Here is a 22936-nt window from a genome sequence, read left to right as displayed (position 1 = left end):
TTTAACTCAAAATTCAGCAATTAATTCATTTCAGTGCATACATTCAGATTCAAGCATTCACACTGCAGTTTCTTCAGAAAATGCACTTTCTAGTTATTATATTTTATTCTGTATTCCGTACGTTTTTTGTAATCCTACTCCTTCAAAACCGTTCAACTTAGAAAAACCATTCAAACACCGTTAGATTCCTATTCTTTTGGACAACACTGCTTCTATTTTTCATATTTTTAACATTTATATTTTTAATTTTATTCAACTTTATTCAACAAAAATTTATAATGTATTTCAATGGGGAGAACCTTCAAATCCTCATTCAACTTACTCATTTTTAAACTCTTACTACTTCCACATACATTGACATAGAGCCACCATTCAAACTTTAAAACGAAGACAAGACATTCAACTATTCAACTTGTATTTATCTTTTCAATATCTATTATACTTTTTCTTCAGTTCCAGTTTAAGTTTCATGATGTTTTTTCACCCGTTTCAAAGTTTATAATGGGTGTGTATGGGACGGAATGTTGGGGCTAGAGTGAGGCAGCTCAACTGCTAGAGTGAGAGGAGCAAAAAAATTTATCTTAAAATCTTTTTTAAAACTGCTGCTGTGTCCGCAGCGTTTGCTCTACAGGTATGATTTTACCCTCAAAACGTAGCCATTGCTGTCCTCTTTCATCCAATGTGTTTACTATTGTACTAGGTGTTATGGTTCTTTCATAAATGTCACCAATGCACAGCCTCCTCCCTCCAACTCTTCCATAGACTCTAATGTTAAAATGGCTCAGAAGGTTCGTTTGAAAATCAGAAGAGCATGGTGTCTTTCCACTGTCACCACGCCCATATAATAAACTCCACAGGCATGAAAACTGAGAATTTGGTAGACTAGACATTGCTGCCGCTCACGGTGAAAGAATTTTGTCAATACAACTTTTACTTTTCATTTGGGAGCGATTTGTTTTGGCCTGACTTTTCTGTTCATTTTAAGCAGCAAAAGTGAGGTGCATGTCTCTGTACGTGTGTATGGAGCCCTTGGGTGCAGTCACTATAGCAACCAGGCTCACACCTGCCTGCTTAACGAGCTCTGTCTCTCACTCTGCCAAGATTAAATCAAAAATGTGTGTTACATCTAAGCAGTTGTAGTAAGATTAACTTTTTCAATAGGTACAATAAGACAGGTTTGACAGGCTTTTGCCACAGATTAACAGTATGTCAGTAGTTAATATAGGCTAACTGAATAGAGCCCTGAATTATTGCCCTGTTAAATTCAAGTTGATTGTGTATTGGTGGACTTGTCTTCTCCACACAGGTTTTTCATACCTCGGCAGTTTTAGTCAGTTGATGACTTTAAAATAATCTTTTCTGACTGGATAATTAAAGCTCACAGCATCTACCTGTCTGTAGTGTATTTTCCCACATTTTAAATAATCGAATCTCATTTAATGTCTCTGTTTTTAGTCTGTATAGTTTATCTCCCCACGAATACGCTCAAAGTAGTCTTAAAATAAAATCCATAAAACAGTTCAAGATGACATACTTTTTATTTGCTAATTTAATGCCAGTTGCCCTCTTTCCTGAGTATAAGCGAATGAGTGACATAAAGAGAAAAAGTACCAATTTGTATGCTGGTGAGTCTTGTGTATTTTTTTTCTCTGTCTCTCTATGACAGAGAAATATATATGCTCATTATTGATGTTCAAACTGATGCTCAAATTTCCAAGCTCCACCTGAACGCCTCATCAGTCTTTAACTAATCACTGCACCAACTGCCGTCATTCCGCTTTGCTCTCTGCTGTGGTAAGTACAATACACTCAGTACTGCACTGTTTTAATTTTATGATGGTAAAAATACATGTTTGACATTTAAACTCACATATCAAGTCTTTTTAAAGTTCAACAGAGTTCAAAGAATAAAGAAAGCAAAAAAAGAATAACCTTTGCTACCATTTATATAGGTTTATGACTTTTGCTGTTAGCAGCAGTGCTAACGCTAGCTTCAATGCTAATGCTAGCTATAGTGCTAACACTAGCCTTAGCAGTTGTTAACTGACAAAAAGAATATTCTTGTGATATTCCTGTGATATTTATTGGCGGTCAGTGAGACAAAAGTAACAAATGAGATTTATTATTGCCATTGTGCCTCAGTTTTAACAGTAAGAGTACTTCATGACTTTTGCTGTTAGTAGCAGTGCTAATGCTAGCTTCGATGCTAATGCTAGCATCAATGCTAACGCTAGCTATAGTGCCAACACTAGCCTTAGCAGTTTTTAACTGACAAAAAGAATATTCCTGTGATATTCCTGTGACATTTATTGGCGGTCAGTGAGACAAAAGTAACAAATGAGCTTTATTATTGCCATTGTGCCTCAGTTTTAACAGTAAGAGTGCTAGTTCTACCAGCAGTGCTAACGCTAGCAGGAATGCTAGCGTTAGCAGCGATGCTAAGGCTAGTAACAGTCTAACAGTAGCCTTATATAAGTACTTAAATAAATACTTCAGTTAATTAGTTTGAATTATAAAATGGCTGCTGTATCAGCTGGTGTGCTATATTACTCTATAATTACCCTGCTGACTATAAGTTCAGTGTATCATGTCGTGTGGGCTTTGTTTTTTTGTTAGTCTGATAACACTGTACAGACAACTAACATGTTATTTCTTGTCTTACACTTTCAGGAACTTGACTCACATCTGTGCTTTGCCTGGTAGGTGTGCACATACTGTTAGAGAAGTACACCAAATTTTTAAAAAAAGAGTCTGACTAATATAAGCTTTAAAGTGATGGGTTCAAACTTTGTGCTAGACCTTTTAAACACATTTTTATAATAAATACACATAAGTTCAGCTTAACAATTGGGCTAAAATATTTTTTTCGTACATTTTTGCACATTACATGTGATTAGTTAACAATTCACTCAATCATATTTGTATTTAAAAATATTATTGCTGAATTTAATTAAATATTTATTCTTTTAAAAAGTGCCAAATTGTGCAACTTTTTGCACATGGCAGCCGACAACAGTTTAGCTTGAATATTTGTTTTGCCCTTTTTCAGTAGTCACAATTAGTTCATACAATTACCATGTGATATAATTTTATTAAAATTATTTTTTTTTCTTGTTTTTTGTTCACAGTGTGCAGAAGAAGAACAAGGACCAGATCTCCAGTCTTCTATCTCACATCCCAACCCCCCAACCCCTCTATCTTCTGTCCTACTCCACCTGTTGTCTCTGCCTTCTTTCCATCTGTATTTCACCCTGTGGTTTGTGAGAAATTTTGCCAAACCAAGAATCTTATTGCGGTTTGATTTAAAGCCGTGTCTCTCCTGCTCTGTCTGTTCTCTCTGCTAAATTTTCTCTCTACCTGTTTTTCACTCTTTGGCTTGCTGCTGAAAAATGCACAAGCCAATAAAACAATAAAGAGTGCATATTTTGCCTCAACCTGAGAACAAACTGAACAAACAAAGAAAACTCTGCGGTTTGATTTAAAGCCGTGTCTCTCCTGCTCTGTCTGTTCTCTCTGCTAAATTTTCTCTCTACCTGTTTTTCACTCTTGGCTTGCTGCTGAAAAATGCCAAGCCATTAAAGCAATAAAGAGTGCATATTGCCTCTACCTGAGAACAAACTGAACAAATAAAGAAAACTCTAATTCACGGTTTGATTGTGATTTCCCAGCCGTGTTTCTCCTACTCTGTCTGTTCTCTCTTCTAAATTTTCTCTCTACCTGTTTTTCACTTTGCGCTTGCTGCTAAGTTGTGCCAAGCCAATAAAGAGAGTGCATATTATTCTCTCGACTGACAAACTGTCAAACAAACAAAGACATCTGTTTCTGAGAAATAAAAACTGAAATATAAAGACAAAGAAAACATCTCCTGCTCTGTGCCACTCTTATTTTATAAACATATTTTCTAAAGACTAAGAGAAACACTTGTGTAAAAATGCCAAGGAAGCAGAAAAAGTCACAAGCTGCAAAACAACGCTGGAAGAAGTTCCATGAGTTTCATGAAGTACCAACATGTGAACAAGCTGAGTGTGATTTTCCTCAGAGCTCTGCAGAAGACTTTGTGTCTGCAAAGACCAATGCTGATGGTGTCAAACAGGCAGGTCAACATGTTCCTGCACATGTACAACAGGTATCCTATGCAGATGCTGTAAAGATTGGATTGCAGCATGAATTTAATGATCATCAGGTAAACCATAGAGACCAACCTGAGGTGTCAAGTGCCCCACAGGTGGGTTATGCTGATATTGTAAAAAGAGGCCGTCACAGTGATGTGGCAGGACCATCTCATGCAGAAAGAGTGAACTTTGAAAACCAGCCCTCTGTTACACATATCTGTGCATCTCGCAGCCAGGCTCATCCTAAATATGGAGACTCCAGAAACAAGCAGTGCACATGTAACTCACTCACATTTCTTGCATTCCTTCATGAGAATGAAAACCTGACTACAGCTGGCCTTAATCTGGTCTTGGATAAAGGTGATGTGATGTACAAAGAGGCCAAGAAAAGATTTCCTAAAAATATTCATTTGGCAACCGATGAGCTGCCAGACAAAGTTGATGCTCGTAGGTCTATATATCATGTTGACATGACACAGCCTTCCCGGTATGGGACATTTGAAGAACCTCCAGAGGAGGCAGTAGATACCTTTCTGAGCTTAGAAGCAGGACTGAGCTGCCTGTTGTCAGATGTGCAGTATGCCTTACTGATTATGAGTGGATTGTGTATCGCAGTGTTCAGATCCACATCAGGCAAATATGGTTTCTTTGATCCACACTCCAGAACACCCAGTGGTCTTCCTCTACCACTATGGTCATGTAATCGTGGTACAGCAGTGATGCTGAAATTCACACTCCTGAGTGACATGATTAAGAGGCTCCAAGATTCTTATGAAATGATGGAGATATCACCCTCTTGTAACTATGAACTGAAGCCTGTGCAGTTTTACAGTGTGCGCACAGTCAATCTGAGTGATACTATCACAGACACAGTCTGCAGACCAACAGCCGCCACTGCTGTGGCACCTACTCACTCTGATACAACTGTTGATGAAGCAAACCCCTCTACTCCAAGGAGAAACACAACCACTGATCTTACTGAGATCTCTCCAATGTCTGTTTGTACACCACTGGTGAAACAACAAGAAGTCTACATTACTGAGTTCACATCATATGAAGCTCATGAGAATGAATTTACTAATATACCAACTGAAGAACTATGCAGTGAATTAAGTTTCCTTCCATCAAGGGATGCTTTTTTATGTCAATCAAATGCTGCAATAACAAATGTTGCTTCCTGTGATCTTTCTGATATAGTTTTACAAAAACTGAAAAAAGTTAATAAAGAACAAAGGCACAAAATGAAAAGAAGATTAATGGCATCAGAGAAACCCAGAAATCAGAGAAAAGAAAACCAAAAAAGGAAAGAACGACAAAAGTATGCTTCAAACAAAGAGTACAAAGAAAAGAAAAAGTCTTGCACAAGCGAGGCATATAAAAACAATCCTCAAGTCAGACAGAAAAAACAACAGTATATGAAAAGACGTTATTGTGAGAATGATGAATTGAGACAGAAAAAACAGAGATATATTAGAAGACGTTACTGTGAAAATGATGAATTCAGAAAGAAACAAAAACAATATGTTAAAAAACGTTTTTCTGAGAATGCTACAGTTAGAAAGAAACAACAACAATATATTAAAAGACGCTACTGTGAGAACGATGAATTCAGAAAGAAACAACAACAATATATTAAAAGACGCTACTGTGACAATGCTGAATTTAGACAAAAACAAAAAAACTATATCACTAAAAGGTATCAAGAAAACCCTGAATTCAGAGAGAGACAGAGATCTCGAGTGACTCAGCGTTATGCACGTGATAACGCATTCAGAGTAAGACACAGACAACTAATGAAACAACTAATGCGAGACAGGTATCAAAGTAATCTTGCATTCAGGATTATGCACAACATGAGATGTGCAATGAAAATAAAAAGGAAATACAGATGGGTGAACAGACAAACCCAAGAGAGTGACAACAGTGTGATCAACGAGGCCATATCTGTGTTCAAATCACAAATCAAAGCTGGACCATCATACCCATGTACTGTATGCTTCAAGGCTTCATTTCCAAACCAAGTGCGACCCTGCACAAGGTCAAAGTATGTCAAAAACCCACATGTGGTTGCAACATGTTTGACTGGAAGATTTGTTCATGTTTGTGATGAAAACTGCAGAAATGAGCAGTGCAATGTTCCCGATGAGAGAAAGAGAGAGTGGATTTGTCACACCTGCCACGATCATCTTAAAAATGGATCCATGCCAGCGCTTGCTGTTGCCAATAAACTGGATCTTGCTGATACTCCACCTGAACTGTCTGATCTCAACATACTGGAGAGACATCTCATAGCCAAGTGTATACCATTTGCCAAGATCATTCCTCTTCCCAAAGGCAGACAAAGAGCAATTAGAGGAAATGTGGTCTGTGTCCCATCAGAGGTACAGGAAACTGTTGAAGCATTGCCTCGATTAAGAATTAATTCTCAGGTCATGAGAATAAAACTGAAGAGACGCTTGTCTTACAAAGGTCATCAGCTGTTTCAGACTGTAAGCTGGTCTAAACTTGTGCAAGCACTGCATAAACTCAAGCAGATTCATCCACAGTATAAGGATGTGAGCATCAGAGATGATGCTGAGCTGTGTGATCCAACACTTCCTGATGAAGATGATGATGATGATGAAAACATGAATGAGGACGATTATGATGAGGCTGATTTAATGGAAATTGACAGCTGTGAGAAAAATGCACTGAGTGAAGCACAAAATATAAATGAACAGGACATTGACATGTTACCCTGTGATGGTGAACAATCGCATGAACAGATGAGAGATGATTCAGAGCAAGCAGATGGACTGACTAATGGTGGTTTTGCACTCGAGTCCTGTTTGCAGCCCCCTGATGTGGCTGAGGAGATATTATGTTTCAGTGAAGGAATCTACTCTGTTGCTCCTGCAGAGAGAAACAATCCAATAAGTTTTTTCAAAACACCTAAACTGGAGGCCATGGCCTTCCCTGTGCAGTTTCCTACAGGCCAAAACACACTTGATGAAAGAAGGCTGATCAAAGTATCCCCCAGTGGGTATTTCAAATCAAGACTTTTCTGCATTGATGATCGTTTTGCCAAAGACACAAACTATTTATTCTTTGCACAGTTTGTGACTGAAATACACTTGGCTACATCCAGCATGACAGTACAGTTAAGGAAGGCAAAGCCTCTGACCAGAGATGGTAGAAAAATAACCTCAGGCATGTTACAAGATAAACATGAGGTGGAGAAACTGGTGCGAAATAAAGATGCAGTGAGATTCATGCAGCCTCTGAGAGGAACCCCAGCCTATTGGGAGAAAACAACAAGAGATCTTTTTGCCATGATCAGACAGTTGGGAACTCCCACGTTCTTTTGCACATTTTCAGCTGCTGAAATGCGCTGGCCTGAAGTGATCGAGGCAATAACAAGGCAGCAAGGTGAACAAGTGAATTTTGAAGGACTCGACTGGTCAGCAAAGTGTGACATCCTGAGAAGCAATCCTGTCACAACAATGCGCATGTTTGACAAGAGAGTTGAAGCATTATTCAGAGATTTACTCTTATCTCCCGCAGAGCCACTTGGCAAAGTCATTGACTACTTTTACAGAGTTGAGTTTCAGCACAGAGGAAGCCCACACATACACTGCCTCCTGTGGGTAGAAGGTGCTCCTGTGTTTGAGGAGGATGATGAGCAAACTGTTCTTGATTTTATAAACAAATACATCACAGCTCAGCTGCCTGATCCACATAAACAACCTGAACTGTACAAAAAAGTAACAGAAGTGCAAAAACACAGTAAGAACCACACAAAGACGTGCTTTAGGAGTTTAAGCTCCGGGTGCCGTTTTGGTTTTCCCAAACCACCCTGCAATGAGACAATGATCACAAGACCCAGTGAGGATGATGCACTGGAAGTAGAAACGGCAAAGAACAAGCTCAGACCACTGAACCAGCTGCTGAATGAACCTGAAACTGCTTCCATGAGTTTAGAGCAGCTCTTGGAAAGATGCAAGTTGACACATGCAGAATATGAGAGATACCTGAATAAAATGAACATGAGGAGTACGATCATACTAAAGCGTGATCCAAAAGACTCTTGGATAAACGGCTATAATCCACATCTGCTTGAAGCCTGGAACAGTAATATCGACATAAGCTTTGTTTTAGATGCTTTTGGTGCTGCAAATTATTTAATGAAATATATATCAAAAAAAGAGGGCGGGCTATCTGAGTACCTGAAAACTGTCATTGAGAACTCCCATAAGGACAGTGTAAATGAGTGCGATGAAATGAGAGCCGTCATGCAGGCATATTCAAAGAAGCGAGAGATCAGTGCACAGGAGTGTGTTGCTCGTGCATGTGGTCTTCACATGAAGCAATGCTCACGTGCTGTAATATTCATTCCAACTGATGATAATCCTGTGAAAATGAGTCGTCCCCTGTCAGTTCTGGACAACACAACACCTGAGTCTTCCAATGTTTGGATGACATCTTTGAATGACAAATACAAAGCCAGACCTGAAACACCAGAGTATGAGGAGATGTGCATGGCAGACTTTGCTGCTACTTGCAGGATTGTCTATGGCCAACAGAAAAAAGGTAAAGATGTTTTGCCCCTTCTCAATGAGATGGGGTTTGTGCAAAGGCGCAAAAACAATAAGCCTGCTATCATCAGATTTCACCGCTGCTCACAAGAAAAACATCCAGAGCAATATTACGGAAGACTGCTTAAACTGTACCTTCCTCATCGTTCAGACCACGAACTGAAAACACCATCGTTGCCAACCTATCAGGCTTTCTATGGTGCTGGCTGTGTACAGCTACCAGGTACTGACCGTCTTGAGTACGTGCAACACATTGTCAAAAGAAACAGAGAAAAATATGAGAAAAACAGTGAGGAGATCGAGAGCGCTGTTGAGGAATATGAGCAGAACAGAGGTGTGACTGACGAATGGTGTAATCTGGCACCTGAATCAGATCTCGTAAGGTTGCCACTTGTCGAACAAGAAAGAGAGCGAGACAATGAAAATGAACAGGAAGATGTGCCCGACTACAGCCGTCAGGCTGATGCTTCAACAGAAGTCAGAGCCATCAGGGAACCCCCTGCTATTGATCCCACATTGTTACGTCAGATGTTTCAGAATCTGAACAAGAAGCAAGCCTGCATATTTTATGCAGTTAGAGACTGGTGCATTAAAAGAGTCTGTGCTCTAAATCCAGAGCAGTTTTTCTTTTATATTAATGGTGGTGCTGGAACAGGAAAATCACATCTTATCAAATGCATCTACTCAGAAGCATCTAAGATACTGAGCAAAGTGCCCAGATATGCAGACGACGTTGACATATCAAAACCCACTGTCCTGTTAACTGCTTTCACTGGGACTGCAGCTTTTAACATTTCTGGAACAACACTGCATTCTCTTCTCAAGCTGCCTAGAAGCTTAAAACCTCCCATTCAGGGACTTGGCAATCAGCTGGATGAAGTCAGATCAGAACTTTTGAATGCTGAAATAATCGTCATTGACGAAGTGTCTATGGTGTCAAGACATCTGTTTGCATATGTAGATGCAAGACTCAAACAGATCAAAGGGACTCGGAGACCCTTTGGAGGCATGTCAGTCATTGCTGTCGGAGACTTCTATCAGCTACCCCCAGTGCGACAGTCTAAACCTCTCTGTGTGCACGACCCGTCTGAGATCGACCTGTGGCGGGAGCATTTTCAGATGATCACTCTGACTGAGATTATGCGTCAGAAAGATGATGTTGTCTTTGCAGAGATGCTGAACAGAATTCGTGTGAAAGGAAAGTTGGATGAGCTTTGCGAAGCAGATAGAGATTTGTTGTTACAGGCCATAACTGAACCAGCCCATTGTCCAACTGATGCGTTGCACATTTTTGCAACTAATAAAGAAGTGGATGCACACAACTCTGCAACACTGGCTCTGCTCCACACTCATATCATTGACATCCATGCAGATGATTATAGAAAAGATCCTAGAACTGGCAGAATGGCACTTCAAGACAGACCATTGAAAGGAGGTAAAAACGAGTTACCAGACACACTGAAAGTTGCAGAAGGAGCTCGTGTCATGCTCACCAGAAACATTGACATACAAAATGGTTTGGTTAATGGAGCTTTTGGAATACTACTTAGAGTAGTTCACTCTGAAAACGACCAACACATCATCAAGCTTGGACTTAAAATGGATAATGAGACATCTGGAAAGAATAACCGCACACCAGCAGACGACATGGTGTACATTGAGAGAGCAGAGGAGAATCTGAAGCAGAAAGGAGTGGTACGAAGACAGTTCCCAGTGAAGCTGGCCTTTGCATGTACAATACATAAGGTACAGGGTATGACAACTACATCAGCTGTTGTCTCTCTTAAGAGCATTTTTGAGCCCGGCATGGCCTACGTAGCTGTCAGTAGAGTGACGTCTCTCAGTGGACTGTATCTTCTTGATATGGAGGAGAAAAAAATATTCACCAACCCAGAAATCACTGCAGCGCTTGAGAACATGAGACAAGCCAACCTTGATGACATGATGCCTCTTCTACACGTGAGGCAAACACTGAGCAGGTCAGAGGTTTTCACCATTGTTCATCATAATACAGAGGGACTGCCAGCTCACATTAATGACATCAAAAGTCACCATGAATTGTGTCTAGCAGATGTTTTGTGCCTAACAGAAACACACCTGCGGGGCTCTTTTGTCGCAGAGTCTCTCCACTTGGAAAATTACAATTTGTTCAAACGCAACAGACACCTGTCCTACACAAACTTTCCCCAGATGGCAAACAGAAGTGGTGGTGGAGTTGCTGTTTATGTGAAAAGTGACATTCAAGTGCATGAAAAACAGTACATCCATAATGTAACTGACCTTGAATTTCTGGCTTTAAAGGTTGAAGCACCAGTCAGTGCTCTGATTGCAGTTGTATACAGACCTCCAGACTACACTCTGAGGCCATTCCTGAAAAACCTGGTAAGCCTATTAGACTCATTGGAGATCATGGACTGTCATCCCATCATAGTTTGTGGTGATTTTAATGAGAATGTTTTATCCAGTGCAAACAAACCAATCCTGGAGCTGTTTGAGTCTAGGGGATACGCACAGGTCATCACTGCCCCTACCACAGAGAAGAACACACTGCTTGACCTAATTTTCATTTCTCAGTCAGATCGATGTCTCCATTCTGGAGTCATGAAGACCTACCATAGTTACCATGACCCAGTATACTGTGTATTGTCCTGTGATGATTCATGATCTAGATCTTTGAATACAGTAAGTAATATCTATATTTTTGAATGACTTAAGAAAGTAGAGCGATGCTTGAACTCCAGAAAGAAGTCCAGACGCTTTTCTTTGCAAGCTCCTTTGACTACGATGACCTGGATGACTGAGAACCTTCACAGACATAAAGTAGAGCGATATTTAAAAGTTGACGCCCTGCATTGCAGTATAATGTTTGAATTGTTTACATAAAATACAATTACATGAATTAAGTAATGATATCAGTAAAAGATGACAATTTTATTTATTACAGAAAATCTAAAATTCACTAACAGTAACCTATAAATGTCAGAAAAATAAAATATAGCAGTTTAAAATGAATAGTGTAGGCATATCCTCTCTGCAGCCAGGCTTCAACATCCTGCCAGGCTGCCCCAGTCTCACTGTGGCTGGGAGGGAGGGAGGGTGGACCAGAGGATTGCCTACACAACACATAAATGTTCAACAGCTTCTTCATTGTTTCTGAGAGAACAATAATGACTAAAGGTTGCTTTTTAAAAAAACAAACAAACAAACAAACAAACCTAATTACAGCAATAATGACAGTTAAGCCACTTTATGTGTGCCTCTATTTTGAAATACTATTTACAAAAATGTTATTATTTTGGTTTGTTATAAACTTTAAACTTTTTCAAAAGTATACGATTATATTTTTGGACCAATTTTACTATGAAACATAAATTTTTATGAGCTTTTATCATGTTTCTGGCCAGTGCAATCATCAGGGTGGGTCTGGGTTGATAACTGCACATTTCTGGCCAGAAATGTTTCAGCAGTGTTACATATGTAGTGCATATGTTACACTTGCTTTCTGTTACCAGCTGATACCCTACATTTGTATAGACATTTGATGGTGTGAGGTTGGGGAGTTGAGTGGGAGGGGGGGGGGGGGAGGGTACGGTGGGAGTTGAGGGGGGGGGATTTCCTTTCCTGTTAGGTTTCCTTTTTTTTTCTTTTTTTTTTTTTTAAGCAAGACACAGTCCTCCTGTGTCTTCTCCAAGCTTCACATGTAAAATCCAACAATGTGAAGCACATAGCAGCCAGAAACTGTAATGCCACAGATCAGAGAAACTTCATCATCACCATCTTCATCGCCATACGATCAGAGCGTGAGACTTCACATCTGGAGCACAGGAGAGATTCTGTGATAAGTCCTCCTTCTAGCTTGTCCCACAAGCAGTCGGTGAGATTTACTCACAACAAAAAGGGTTAATGACATAATTTCCATGAAAACATGTATTCATTCTTTGTAAAGTGTTTAAATTGTGTTTTCACTTGACCTTAGGAGTGTTAGAGTGTATTGTAATGTCTGTACTCAGGTGTTTCCCTCTGTGATCCATCCCCTTCAGAGCTGAGACACTCAGGACTGAACAGACTGCACAGTTTCTGTGACTGAGCCTCCAAAACACCTTCTTTGAAACCACTCATGATAGAAGGGCTTCATATTTGCAGCAGCACTACTACAGGTATTCAGTGTATTACAGGATGTGTTTGTTTCTTAGGACCAGCTCTGAGTGCACACTACCTAACATATACACCTTTCTGTTCATTACAAACCAACTACTCTGGATCATACGGCCAGTTGGCAGGAATGTTGCTGCAGGAAAACATCCCTGGAGATCACCATCATTGTCAGACTGACTGTGCCTCCTCTGTGCAGTGTCAAGATCCTCCCTAAATGAGTGTGTAAGTTAACATTTTCATTATTTTATTCCCTTTGACAAGACAAGTATCACTGATATTTACATTTACAACTACATATGTTGCTATTTTCTGCTCTTCTTTTAAAGTCCTCAGCTATCCTGCTTCTGTGCTGCTTGCCACACATCAAACACTGGCCGGATGACAGGGAGGATCCACTCTGAAGTCAGTGGACATGATGAGGATCATATGGGACTTTATAGTTTCACAGAAACATTGTGCTCTGTGATTACAGGTTTTAAATGGACATAATGACGGCCTCTCTCTGATCAACAGGCTAAAGGATTGTTTTCATTGTTAGTGCTCTGTACAATGTATGCTTATTTAATATTTCATCACAGAGCAAACCTTTATTTATTTAACATATTTTTATTTTGTTTTAATGTTGAATTAACTGTGGGGATTTTTTTAAGTGGGCACTCGGGATGTCATATGACCAGAAATGTGGTAACTGGAATTCAACGTTATGGAAGAAAAAATCTGCTAAGAACAAAACACACACAAAACCCCCCAAGAAAATTCAAATTCATTCCATGTAATCCAATCTAAAACATTTTAAACTGCTGAACAGCAACACAAACAGTGTTAAAAAACAGTGTTAACAGAATGATTATGATGAGTTTGTACCAAAGTTTCAGGTCACATGGCACACCTAGTGTGTAGTGTGGAGTATCAGCTGGTAAGTATAGGTTTTTCATATTTGTGTCCTTAGAGTTCAGATAGATAAAGCCTCGTGTATAATAATTAGTCATAACCACAACTCAAAGTCAGGGACTAACTAAATTTGGGACTTTGTGTCTGAGCCCAGGTTAAAACAATGTGTAAAAAAGCATTTAGTGGCATGGCTGAACAATGCTGTAAACTATTGATCCTTATTTATCCATGTTCACAAAAAGGACTAATGTGCTTATTTGATTATTTGCATGTGTTAAACTGTGTCACCACCTTACGCTTTCATTTGAGTTTACTCAAAATTCTCTATACAGTTCTCTTTTACCACTGTGTGGACTCTGTTTACATTAAAACATAAAGAAGAATGAGTAATAAAAAGATGTGTAGACAGATTAAGTAGACCGATAGAAACAGCTGTTCAGCCATGTTCTAAGAAACCAACACAATTTAAAGGTTCAGAATTGTGGTTTTAAAAGTTGAATTTTCATGTATTTCATTAGTTATTTAATTTAGTTATTTTTATTTATTCTACTAGTCCTTTTCAGAAAGAAGCTGTAAAATATGACTTAAGATTTTTATGTTATTTTCTATGACATACAAAACAAATTGATGTATGTAATACTATTAAACATGATATACACATGTGTACATGTCTGAAAAACATTATGCTGTATATTAAAGTTTGTATTTTCTCCAGAATTTTTGTTCATCTTTTAAGTTCATTTCAGTTAGAAGAATTTGAACGTTTAATATTCATTCAGAGGTTTTCTGACTCTAAATTTTCTTTTGTCATTACTCATCATTTTATTATTTACATTTTAAACATGTTTAGCTTTTTTCCAACTTCTTCTGTGTGAACATCAGCTTTCAAAAGTTCTGCACTTTTGTTTTCAGGTTAAAAATTCTGTATTTTCCAGCTCGTTCAGAATTTTTATTTTTAACTTAAATTCAGTAATTAATTCATTTCAGTGCATACATTCAGATTCAAGCATTCACACTGCAGTTTCTTCAGAAAATGCACTTTCTAGTTCTAATTCTAATTCATTTTAGAATGACTAATTACAGGGGCATGGTGTTTGAGATCTGATATCTTTTCATACCTCACAATTATTATTGGATATTGACTCCAGACCACGTTATACCAAGCCCTTCAACCTCTGAGGTCAAGGACATTTTCTTATTATATATCACAATTTAACCCCTACAGATGTCCAAATCGATTTTTTACTGTTTGTGTCCCTCTTTTATTTTTCCTCCAGGAAGTGAGGCAGGCTCGCTGTATTCTCAGAGACTCAGAGAAGTATGTGAGGGCCACTCTTAACTATCTAAGCCCTGTCAGCAAAATCCCTCCTGTTACCATTAGCAACCACCAGAATAGGACCCCTCACACTACCTGGGGAGAAAATATGCTTGTTAGAGAGACAAAAGATGCAGAGAGAGAGAAGGAGTTTGTAGGAAGGGGGAATGGGAACATAGGGAGGGGTAAAGATGACATCAGGGTGGAGGATGAGAACAGGAAAAGAGGAGAGCGAAGCAGAAAGATGTGTTGCACAGCCTCAAAACAATACTAAATAAATATTTATTTTAAATCTCTGCACAATGAAGGGAAAATCCGATGAGATAAATAAACCTATTACAGTTTGGTCTGGAGGGCTTTATTTGATGTTATAATCCACCCTAATGTGCTGTAGGCAAGTGAGATATGGCGAAACAACGAGCCAAAACACAAGGACACACAAACAAGTGACAGAAAGCTCATGTGCAGGTTACTGTAGAAAGATTTTCAGTGTCAATGGCCATTAAAAAATCGACAAGCGAAAGCACACGAGGCAGAATCAGGTTGTCCTTGTCGCACCTGAAATTGAGCCTGCCAAATTTACTTCAGTGCAAAGCAATTACAATCCCAGAGGAAGACAGTGAGTCTTCAGCCAGCTGGCAAATCACCCATCACTCATCAGTAACACATCACACAGCGCAACATGGCTTACAAAAACAATGGGAACCTATTTGAAAAGCACACAGTACTGAATCTGCGATCTGACGTCAACCTGCGAGTAACTTATTTGTTAACGATGATCTAGCACAGCTCCCAGAGTGAGCAAAAAATCTGATTTTGCCTAATAACAAGCACTGCACTGTATTTTTATCAGTTATGGGGCCTACTCGTGACCTTCTGTAGTCAGCTTATAAATAAGTCAATATAGAACAATGTTTCTCACTTAAACCATACTCCCAATGACAAAGTTGTCAGAAGGATCCTCACTTCTCACCTTTGGTGTCAAAGTGGCAACTTTCCAGATAAAAACTAATCCTCCCTATTCGAGGGAGAGGCCATGCTGTGACACAGTAATCAGTTTAACAGCCTGGCCACAGAACCACATGATGGCTCTTTAGATAATATTGGTGTGGATGCAAAAAGAAGGATGGCACAAAGGAAAGAAAACACTTTAGCATTTTTTCTAACAGAGACTGAATTTTATTTTCCAAGAACAAAAGAAATCAGAAATCAAACAAATATTAATGTTGTTCTTTTTCTCTCTCGCTCTCTCTCTCTCTTTTTTTTTCTTTTACGTCAGCACAAACAGCCAATCACTTCTTACCCTTTCCATGTTTGGATCATCTACCTCCATCTCACTCCTCTGTCACACTGTCCATTAATCTTTTCTTTGGTCTTTCCCTTTTCCTCCTGCCTGTCAGCTCCATATCCAACATCCTTTTTCTGATATATCAGCTATCCCACCTCTGCACATCCAACCCATCTCAGCCTTGCCTCTCTAAAATTGGCTCCAAACTGCTCGACCTGAGCTTCAACGCTCATAAGTATAAAAACTAAGCTTATTTCTCTGTGAACAGGAAATTGTTACTTTGTTACAGAGGTGTTACATACTTTTCAAACTATATCTTCATATGGAGACAATGGGTTTGATCTACAGTACAACACAATAACATCAACACTGCTTAACAAAATATAAAACACTGCTGGGCTATGTTATAAGGAGAAGAGCCAAAGTCTAATGTTCCTATAAGAGAGTGTAGAGTCTAAACAGGATCAGCTCAGTGTCCAAACAGCAAAGCAACACTAACACAGCCTTACATTGACAAAGGTGTCTATTCATGGGTTAGATGATTTATCCCATAATAAGCCATCACTAAAAAAGCAATTTTAGAGGTTTTTCCTTTGGTACCAGTGAAATATCTATTTCTGTCTTAGTCCATTTTTCTTAAAGGTGCCTATAAATAAAATGTATTATTATTATTATTATTCTCTAGGACAGCTTCAACAAGCATTTCACTTTCACATTCTACTGCATCAAAACTCGGTTTCTTTTGCCACCTGTTATTTCTTTTAGTGTGCACTGTTTATTAGAGTGTAGTAATATTATTGTGGATCAATTCTTTTGCTGTTTTTGTGTATTTTCTGCTTAATAATTCTGATCAACACCATATTTTTCCAAACTAAGCTAATTTCCCTACTTGAGCATGTACAATTCAAACAGCTGGCACTTTTCTTCCCATATGTATTCTTCAATTCTTGAACTGACAAATTCACATGTGGCTCCACAGCACTATTTTTAAACAAACTGAATCCCATTTCCCTGCTCAGAGAGTAGGAGAAAATATAAACATTACAGAAGGGAAAAAAACCAACAAAAAAAAAAAACTGTAGTGTGCATGAATCACAGCTTGATGAATAGCAATAGGAAGCGATACATGAGCTGCTTTGAATTTGTGGCAAATAATTGAAAATTTAGTTCCATCTCATCCTCAGTGCACACACATGTGCACACATAAACACAGCAGGCCAGCTTACCTGTAGTATCTGGCAGCGGTCCGAGGTGCAATCGATGTTCTCACAGGGCTGGTACATGCCCAGTGTCACACAGTTGAGCAGGATCACCATGATGCTAATCCTCTCGAACCACGTATTAACAAGACTGGGGTTAAGGAGCATTGCAGCTGAGGAGAAATACACACCTATACACATTTAGGCCTTAATGGATGTTTCAAACAGGGCTTCCGATATTAAGGACATTTTAAAAAAAGGAAAAGAAGAAACAAATATACGATACGCATCAGTTTCTCAAAACTATTGTGTTTAAAGAACCCTTAAACACCACAAAGAAATAGTAACTTCATTGCAGTTGTTCCTTATTGCTGAATCATTTGCATTATTCAGTATGATTATTGGAAAGGTATTGTCAGTCTCAGCCTGTCATCTTGAAATTACACTGTAACACAGTCCTGCACTATTTTCACTTTTCTGTGAACACATAACGTAATACAGTATGCATGTTTACCATTATTCAGCAAGGTATGCATAAAAACTAGGAAATAAATAATCACATAAACATTTTTTTTCACAGGTTACTGACTCACTAACAGCAGCTGACTCATTCACTGCATATATGCAACACATCAGAAGTGAAGGCATCGTTCCGCTGGGGTAATTTATCAATGAAAATGAAGATAAAAATACATTTTTCCAGCTGAGCTACTGTTGCAGTTTGACTGTATGAGTCTTAAGATGTATGACAGAGTGAATATGTTTATTATTGCCTGAGTCTGCCAAGGCACATGACACCTTTTTTATATATATATTGAAAATGATGACTCACCCAACAGTATCTAAAAAAACAACTTCAAAACAGTGCCAATATAATTACGACGGTAAATTACTGTTTTGCAAGTAAAGATAGTAATGTGTTTCCAGTGCCGCCTGGCAGCACGCTATTTAACCTCAGTCTCCCTCTATATTGTTTCCTGTTTCTTCTCATTTTAAAAAGCCAGTTTTTCGCCCTGCGGGGTGCTTCGCACTGCTGGTTTCACCTGCTTTGCCAGACAGCGTGCACATACAGTAAGAGGACAAACCATCTTCACACATTAATATAATTACTTCATGCATGTGATGAATAAAAATGAGCTCACACACTATGCATATGTTGGTGGGGGGTATGTAATGTATGTGTGTTTTAATCACTGTAATGCAATTTTAAAAGTCTTTCCCAGCCTTTCCCTTCTTCTAATATCTTAAGCCGTCAGCTTATGTTCCTTTAGTTGTGTTGCTCTATCCTCTTAAGTCTTTATTTTCTGTCTTCTCTTCTGTATTTGTTCCCTTCACAAAATGAGCTTAAAATCTTTTGTTCTTATAAACCTTGATGCTGACTGAACTTACTTTCTTTGGTACTAAGATTTAACAGTGTGTCTGTGTGTGGTATTGTTAGAGCCCAGTTACCCATGTACAGGAAGTCTGGACCAGATCTCTTTTTAAAGGGTCAGAATTTCTGGTCTTATGAATAATAGGCTATGCAGAAACTTACTTAGACTGAGACACGCTTAGCTCTGCGTGCGTCTGGATGCCAACCTCAGTATCCTCTGCTGATGCAACTAACTAACAACTCTAATAGTCCAATCAGCAGCCACGCCTCTCCTCCTTATGATCGCTGCTCTCGTTAAAATGTACTTTCAAAGCCAGGAAAACAGGCCCCAGGAATCTGTTTTATGGACTAGAACAACCTGTAAAAACCATTAAAATCTGTAATACTCATACACAAGTTTTGCCTTTACTGCTAAACAAAGACTCAAGAAGGGAGTGTCCACAAGTTTAGACTTTAAATGCAGATAGGAGCTTTTATTTAAGCAATTTAGAAGCTCAGTCACATAATATGAATCATAGTTAAATCACTTAAATCATTATTATTACCTAACTAATCAACTCTTTGCTGAATGAGGGTTTCTACCACTCTTGAGAGGAGTGGAACAGAGAAGAGGAAGTACACCCTTGCCAATAATGCAATTCTCTCCCAGCCGGACTTGACAGAGTCCAAATATGGAAGCAGTGACTCAGTATAGTCCACCAACTTCCTCAGGGCTTCAATCCAACACAGCAAAATGAGCAGAGAAAAGAGAGAATTGTAAATCTAATTTTAAGATCGCAGTTGCTTGGTCATGGTTAATCCTCCTGTACTCCTCATTTTAAAATCTGCGAAACTTTTCTTTTAGATAAGCCAGCTTCTCATGGTGAGGTCCAGAGAACCCACACTTTTATTTTTTAATTACACGGAACATCACTTTTTATCAACTTTATACTTCCTCTCTCCACTCCTGCTGCGATCACTCTTGACGTGAGTCCAGAGGTGCCACGTTTACTTCTTATTTTTTCCCACGCACAGAAAGTCCTCCTGTTTGTGACATCATTGCACTTCTCAGCACAGTGATTATACTTTAACCAATATACTTTTACAGTACTCTGTTTATAGTAACCATTGTCCATATGTAAATATGTAAGAAAAATTGTGTATGTTTCTGTCCTGTGTACTGTTTGTTTGTATATGTGTCTTTCTGGCTGCTGTTACAACCAAATTTCCCCTTGTGGGACAATTAAAGGATTATTCTAACTCACACAGGGCTAGATATAAAGTCCCTAGGACTCAGACAGCCCTACATGTATGAGGCCTTGGGGATCTCAATCTCTTTGATGGCATGCAAGTAAAAGCAAGTTAGTGTAAGCAACTTTAACAAGTTAAAATAGGCCTGATTTGCCCCAAGAATGTGTATTTCATTTTTGACACATAATTTACTTTTATAATGCCTGGATAAGCTGTAGTTTTCCAAAACAGGCTGTTTCAGTGCCCGTTGCATTAAATCCATCAGAAGCTATATTTTGTTAGTCAGTGTTTGCTAAGTTTAGTTATATCAGGGGTAGGCAACTCCAGGCCTCGAGTGCCGGTGTCCTGCAGGTTTTAGATCGCACCCTGGGTTAACACACCTGAATCAAATGATTAGTTCATTACCAGGCCTCTGGAGAACTTCAAGAAATGCTGAGGAGTCATTTAGCCCTTTAAATCAGCTGTGATGGATCATGGACACATCTAAAACCTCCAGGACACCGGCACTCGAGGCCTGGAGTTGCCTACTCCTGAGTTATATTGTACAAACTTGCTCATACAAAGGGTTGTTATTAGGACATCCAAAACAAAAATTATGCAGTGGTTCTTTAGACACTCAGAAGTCAGGAGTAAATTCACTCTTGTAGTAAACATAAAAAAGAAAGCATTTGATGTGCTTTGTTCAAAGCAAAGACGTTTCACTTAGCATAACCTGAAGCTGCTCTAGGATGGAAACAATGGAAACGGCTGACTGCGGCTGCTGCTGCATACTCGTAAATGTTTTGTTCACAGTGAAGACGTCCCCTTCAGGAACGCACGTTAGCTTCCTTACATATCCATCATTTTCGTTACTCCACTTGTTTTATCATGTACATGAGTCGATGAAGCTGCTTCCTAGACCGACAACAGCCAGTGAGAGCCAGTGAGGCATGCAAAATACCGTGACCGCATGCAAAATAAGTGACTGGAAACTGGACTGATATGAGAGTTTAATGAGACACACCAGAGCTGAGGGAATGACCCAGTTGAGCGAGTGAATGAGTGGAAAAGATGTTACTAAGATTTCATGCTTGGTATTTTGATGATTTAGACTGGCAACAAGAAAAATGTAGCTTTTATGTAAACAACATAACTACTAGCTCAGTGCAGCAATTTCCATTGGGGTCGGTTGGTGGGGAGGGGGGTGCAAATGAAAAAACACAAACTCAGCAGTACAGAAGACTGCTTACATAACCAGAGAAAGGAATGAATGGGAATCAAAGGTAATAACAGCTTTAATTGGATTGAGGCGAGCAGCTAACTACAAACAGGTTTTGCAGCAGCTTGTATGTGTGAAGAAGGGTTATGTTTTGGTGATAATGCTAAGAAGGAGCATTGACTATCAGGGCTCACACCTTTAAAAGTGCCAGAAGGAATGCAGTGTTTTTTGTGTGACTAAAGGCAAAAATAATAAATGATTGTACCTGTTTGTTTTTTTCTTTTATTTTGCATCAGAAGTTTTATGACTTAGTGAGCATAGATGCTCCAGCTCAACACCTGATGTAGAGTATTATTCAAAGTCTTGTGTCATACCTCATTTCTTTATATTTTGGCCCCAATGAGTTAATTAAGCTTTTGTGCAACTTCAACAATAGTTCCCCAGGCTTTCTGAAGTTCTTTCAAACTCTTCCTTTGGACATTGGCTGCTTTTTCACTTATTTTCAATGATATATATATATATAGTGTATTTAGTTTTTCTTTGTTTGTTTAGCAAATTAACACTAACTTATGAATTCTTCGAGCACAAAAAAGGGATGCACCTGTCACGGCTGGCGGAGGGAGCCGTGTGGTGTGGAGGAAAAGGAGGACCCAAGATGCAGCAAACTGATGATACGAGTGATGTTTTATTTACAAAGGTGGTGGTGACAAAAACAGGCAACGAGGTATGAGTACTTTACAAACGGAAACCTAAACTGGGAGAAACTAAATAGCAAACCTGAGACCGTACAAAGGGGGTGCGGGGCAGAGGGACGCAGAGACAGGACACCATGGAACGCAGATGAATGCAGAGATACGCAGAAATACACGGATGAGTGCAGACGACCCGACGAGGAGCACAGGCAGACACCAACTATAAATACACACACCAGGTAATGAGGAAATGGCACACAGGAGGGGACACAGCTGGAACTTAATGGGCATAACGAGACACAGACCTACAAAGTAAAACAGGAAATCTAGAACCCGAACCGGACACAAGGGGGGAGGACACAGAATAACTAGAACAGAGGGAAATAGTCACAAAACACAAAACGCTGGGTCAACGACCCAGGACCATGACAGCACCAGTGTGTCTACAGATAATAGATAAATGAACAAAGAATCAATTTCAAATTGTATCTTTAGGCACTTTGTTAGTAGTAGCTTGTCATAAACAGAACTTGTTTCCATTTCTTTAGCTAAAGTCACAACAAACATAAAAAATAACAGTTTGGCGGGCATTAAATGGTATCTTTCTTTTCTTTTCTTTTTTGCATTAAAAAGGTGATTCCCAGAGAGCTAATGAGACAAATATTTGCTTATCTTGGGCTTGTGATTGGTGTTTCCCTAAAAATTTTGAGGAAACTGGACAAGTAGAGTTCAAAAGAAGAAATGCCAGGCTATCAATAGGACATGAAAAGTCAAACAAAGACTTTAAACAGCATCCAAGACATGCATTCAATTCAATTCAATTCAACTTTATTTGCATAGCGCAAAATCACAACAACAGTCGCCTCAAGGCACTTTATATTGTAATGCAATAATGCATACAGAGAAAAAC

At 39.1% G+C, this 22936-nt stretch overlaps 1 protein-coding gene across 1 annotated transcript in view; it reads right to left on the bottom strand.

The window, feature by feature from the left end:
• LOC146633542 (voltage-dependent T-type calcium channel subunit alpha-1I-like) overlaps positions 1-22936 on the bottom strand; it is a 205034-nt gene that overhangs the window by 131764 nt on the left and 50334 nt on the right. Inside the window, exon 2 of the mRNA XM_085351531.1 lies at positions 17562-17673. Coding sequence (XP_085207657.1) covers positions 17562-17673 — 112 coding nt within the window. The remainder of the gene's footprint in view (positions 1-17561; positions 17674-22936) is intronic.

This window comes from Diplotaxodon limnothrissa, linkage group LG4, assembly GCF_057381915.1.
Source record: "Diplotaxodon limnothrissa isolate DT_005_m linkage group LG4, D_limnothrissa_male_GT1.1, whole genome shotgun sequence".
NCBI lineage: Eukaryota > Metazoa > Chordata > Actinopteri > Cichliformes > Cichlidae > Diplotaxodon > Diplotaxodon limnothrissa.
This window is presented reverse-complemented; position numbering and strand designations above follow the sequence as displayed.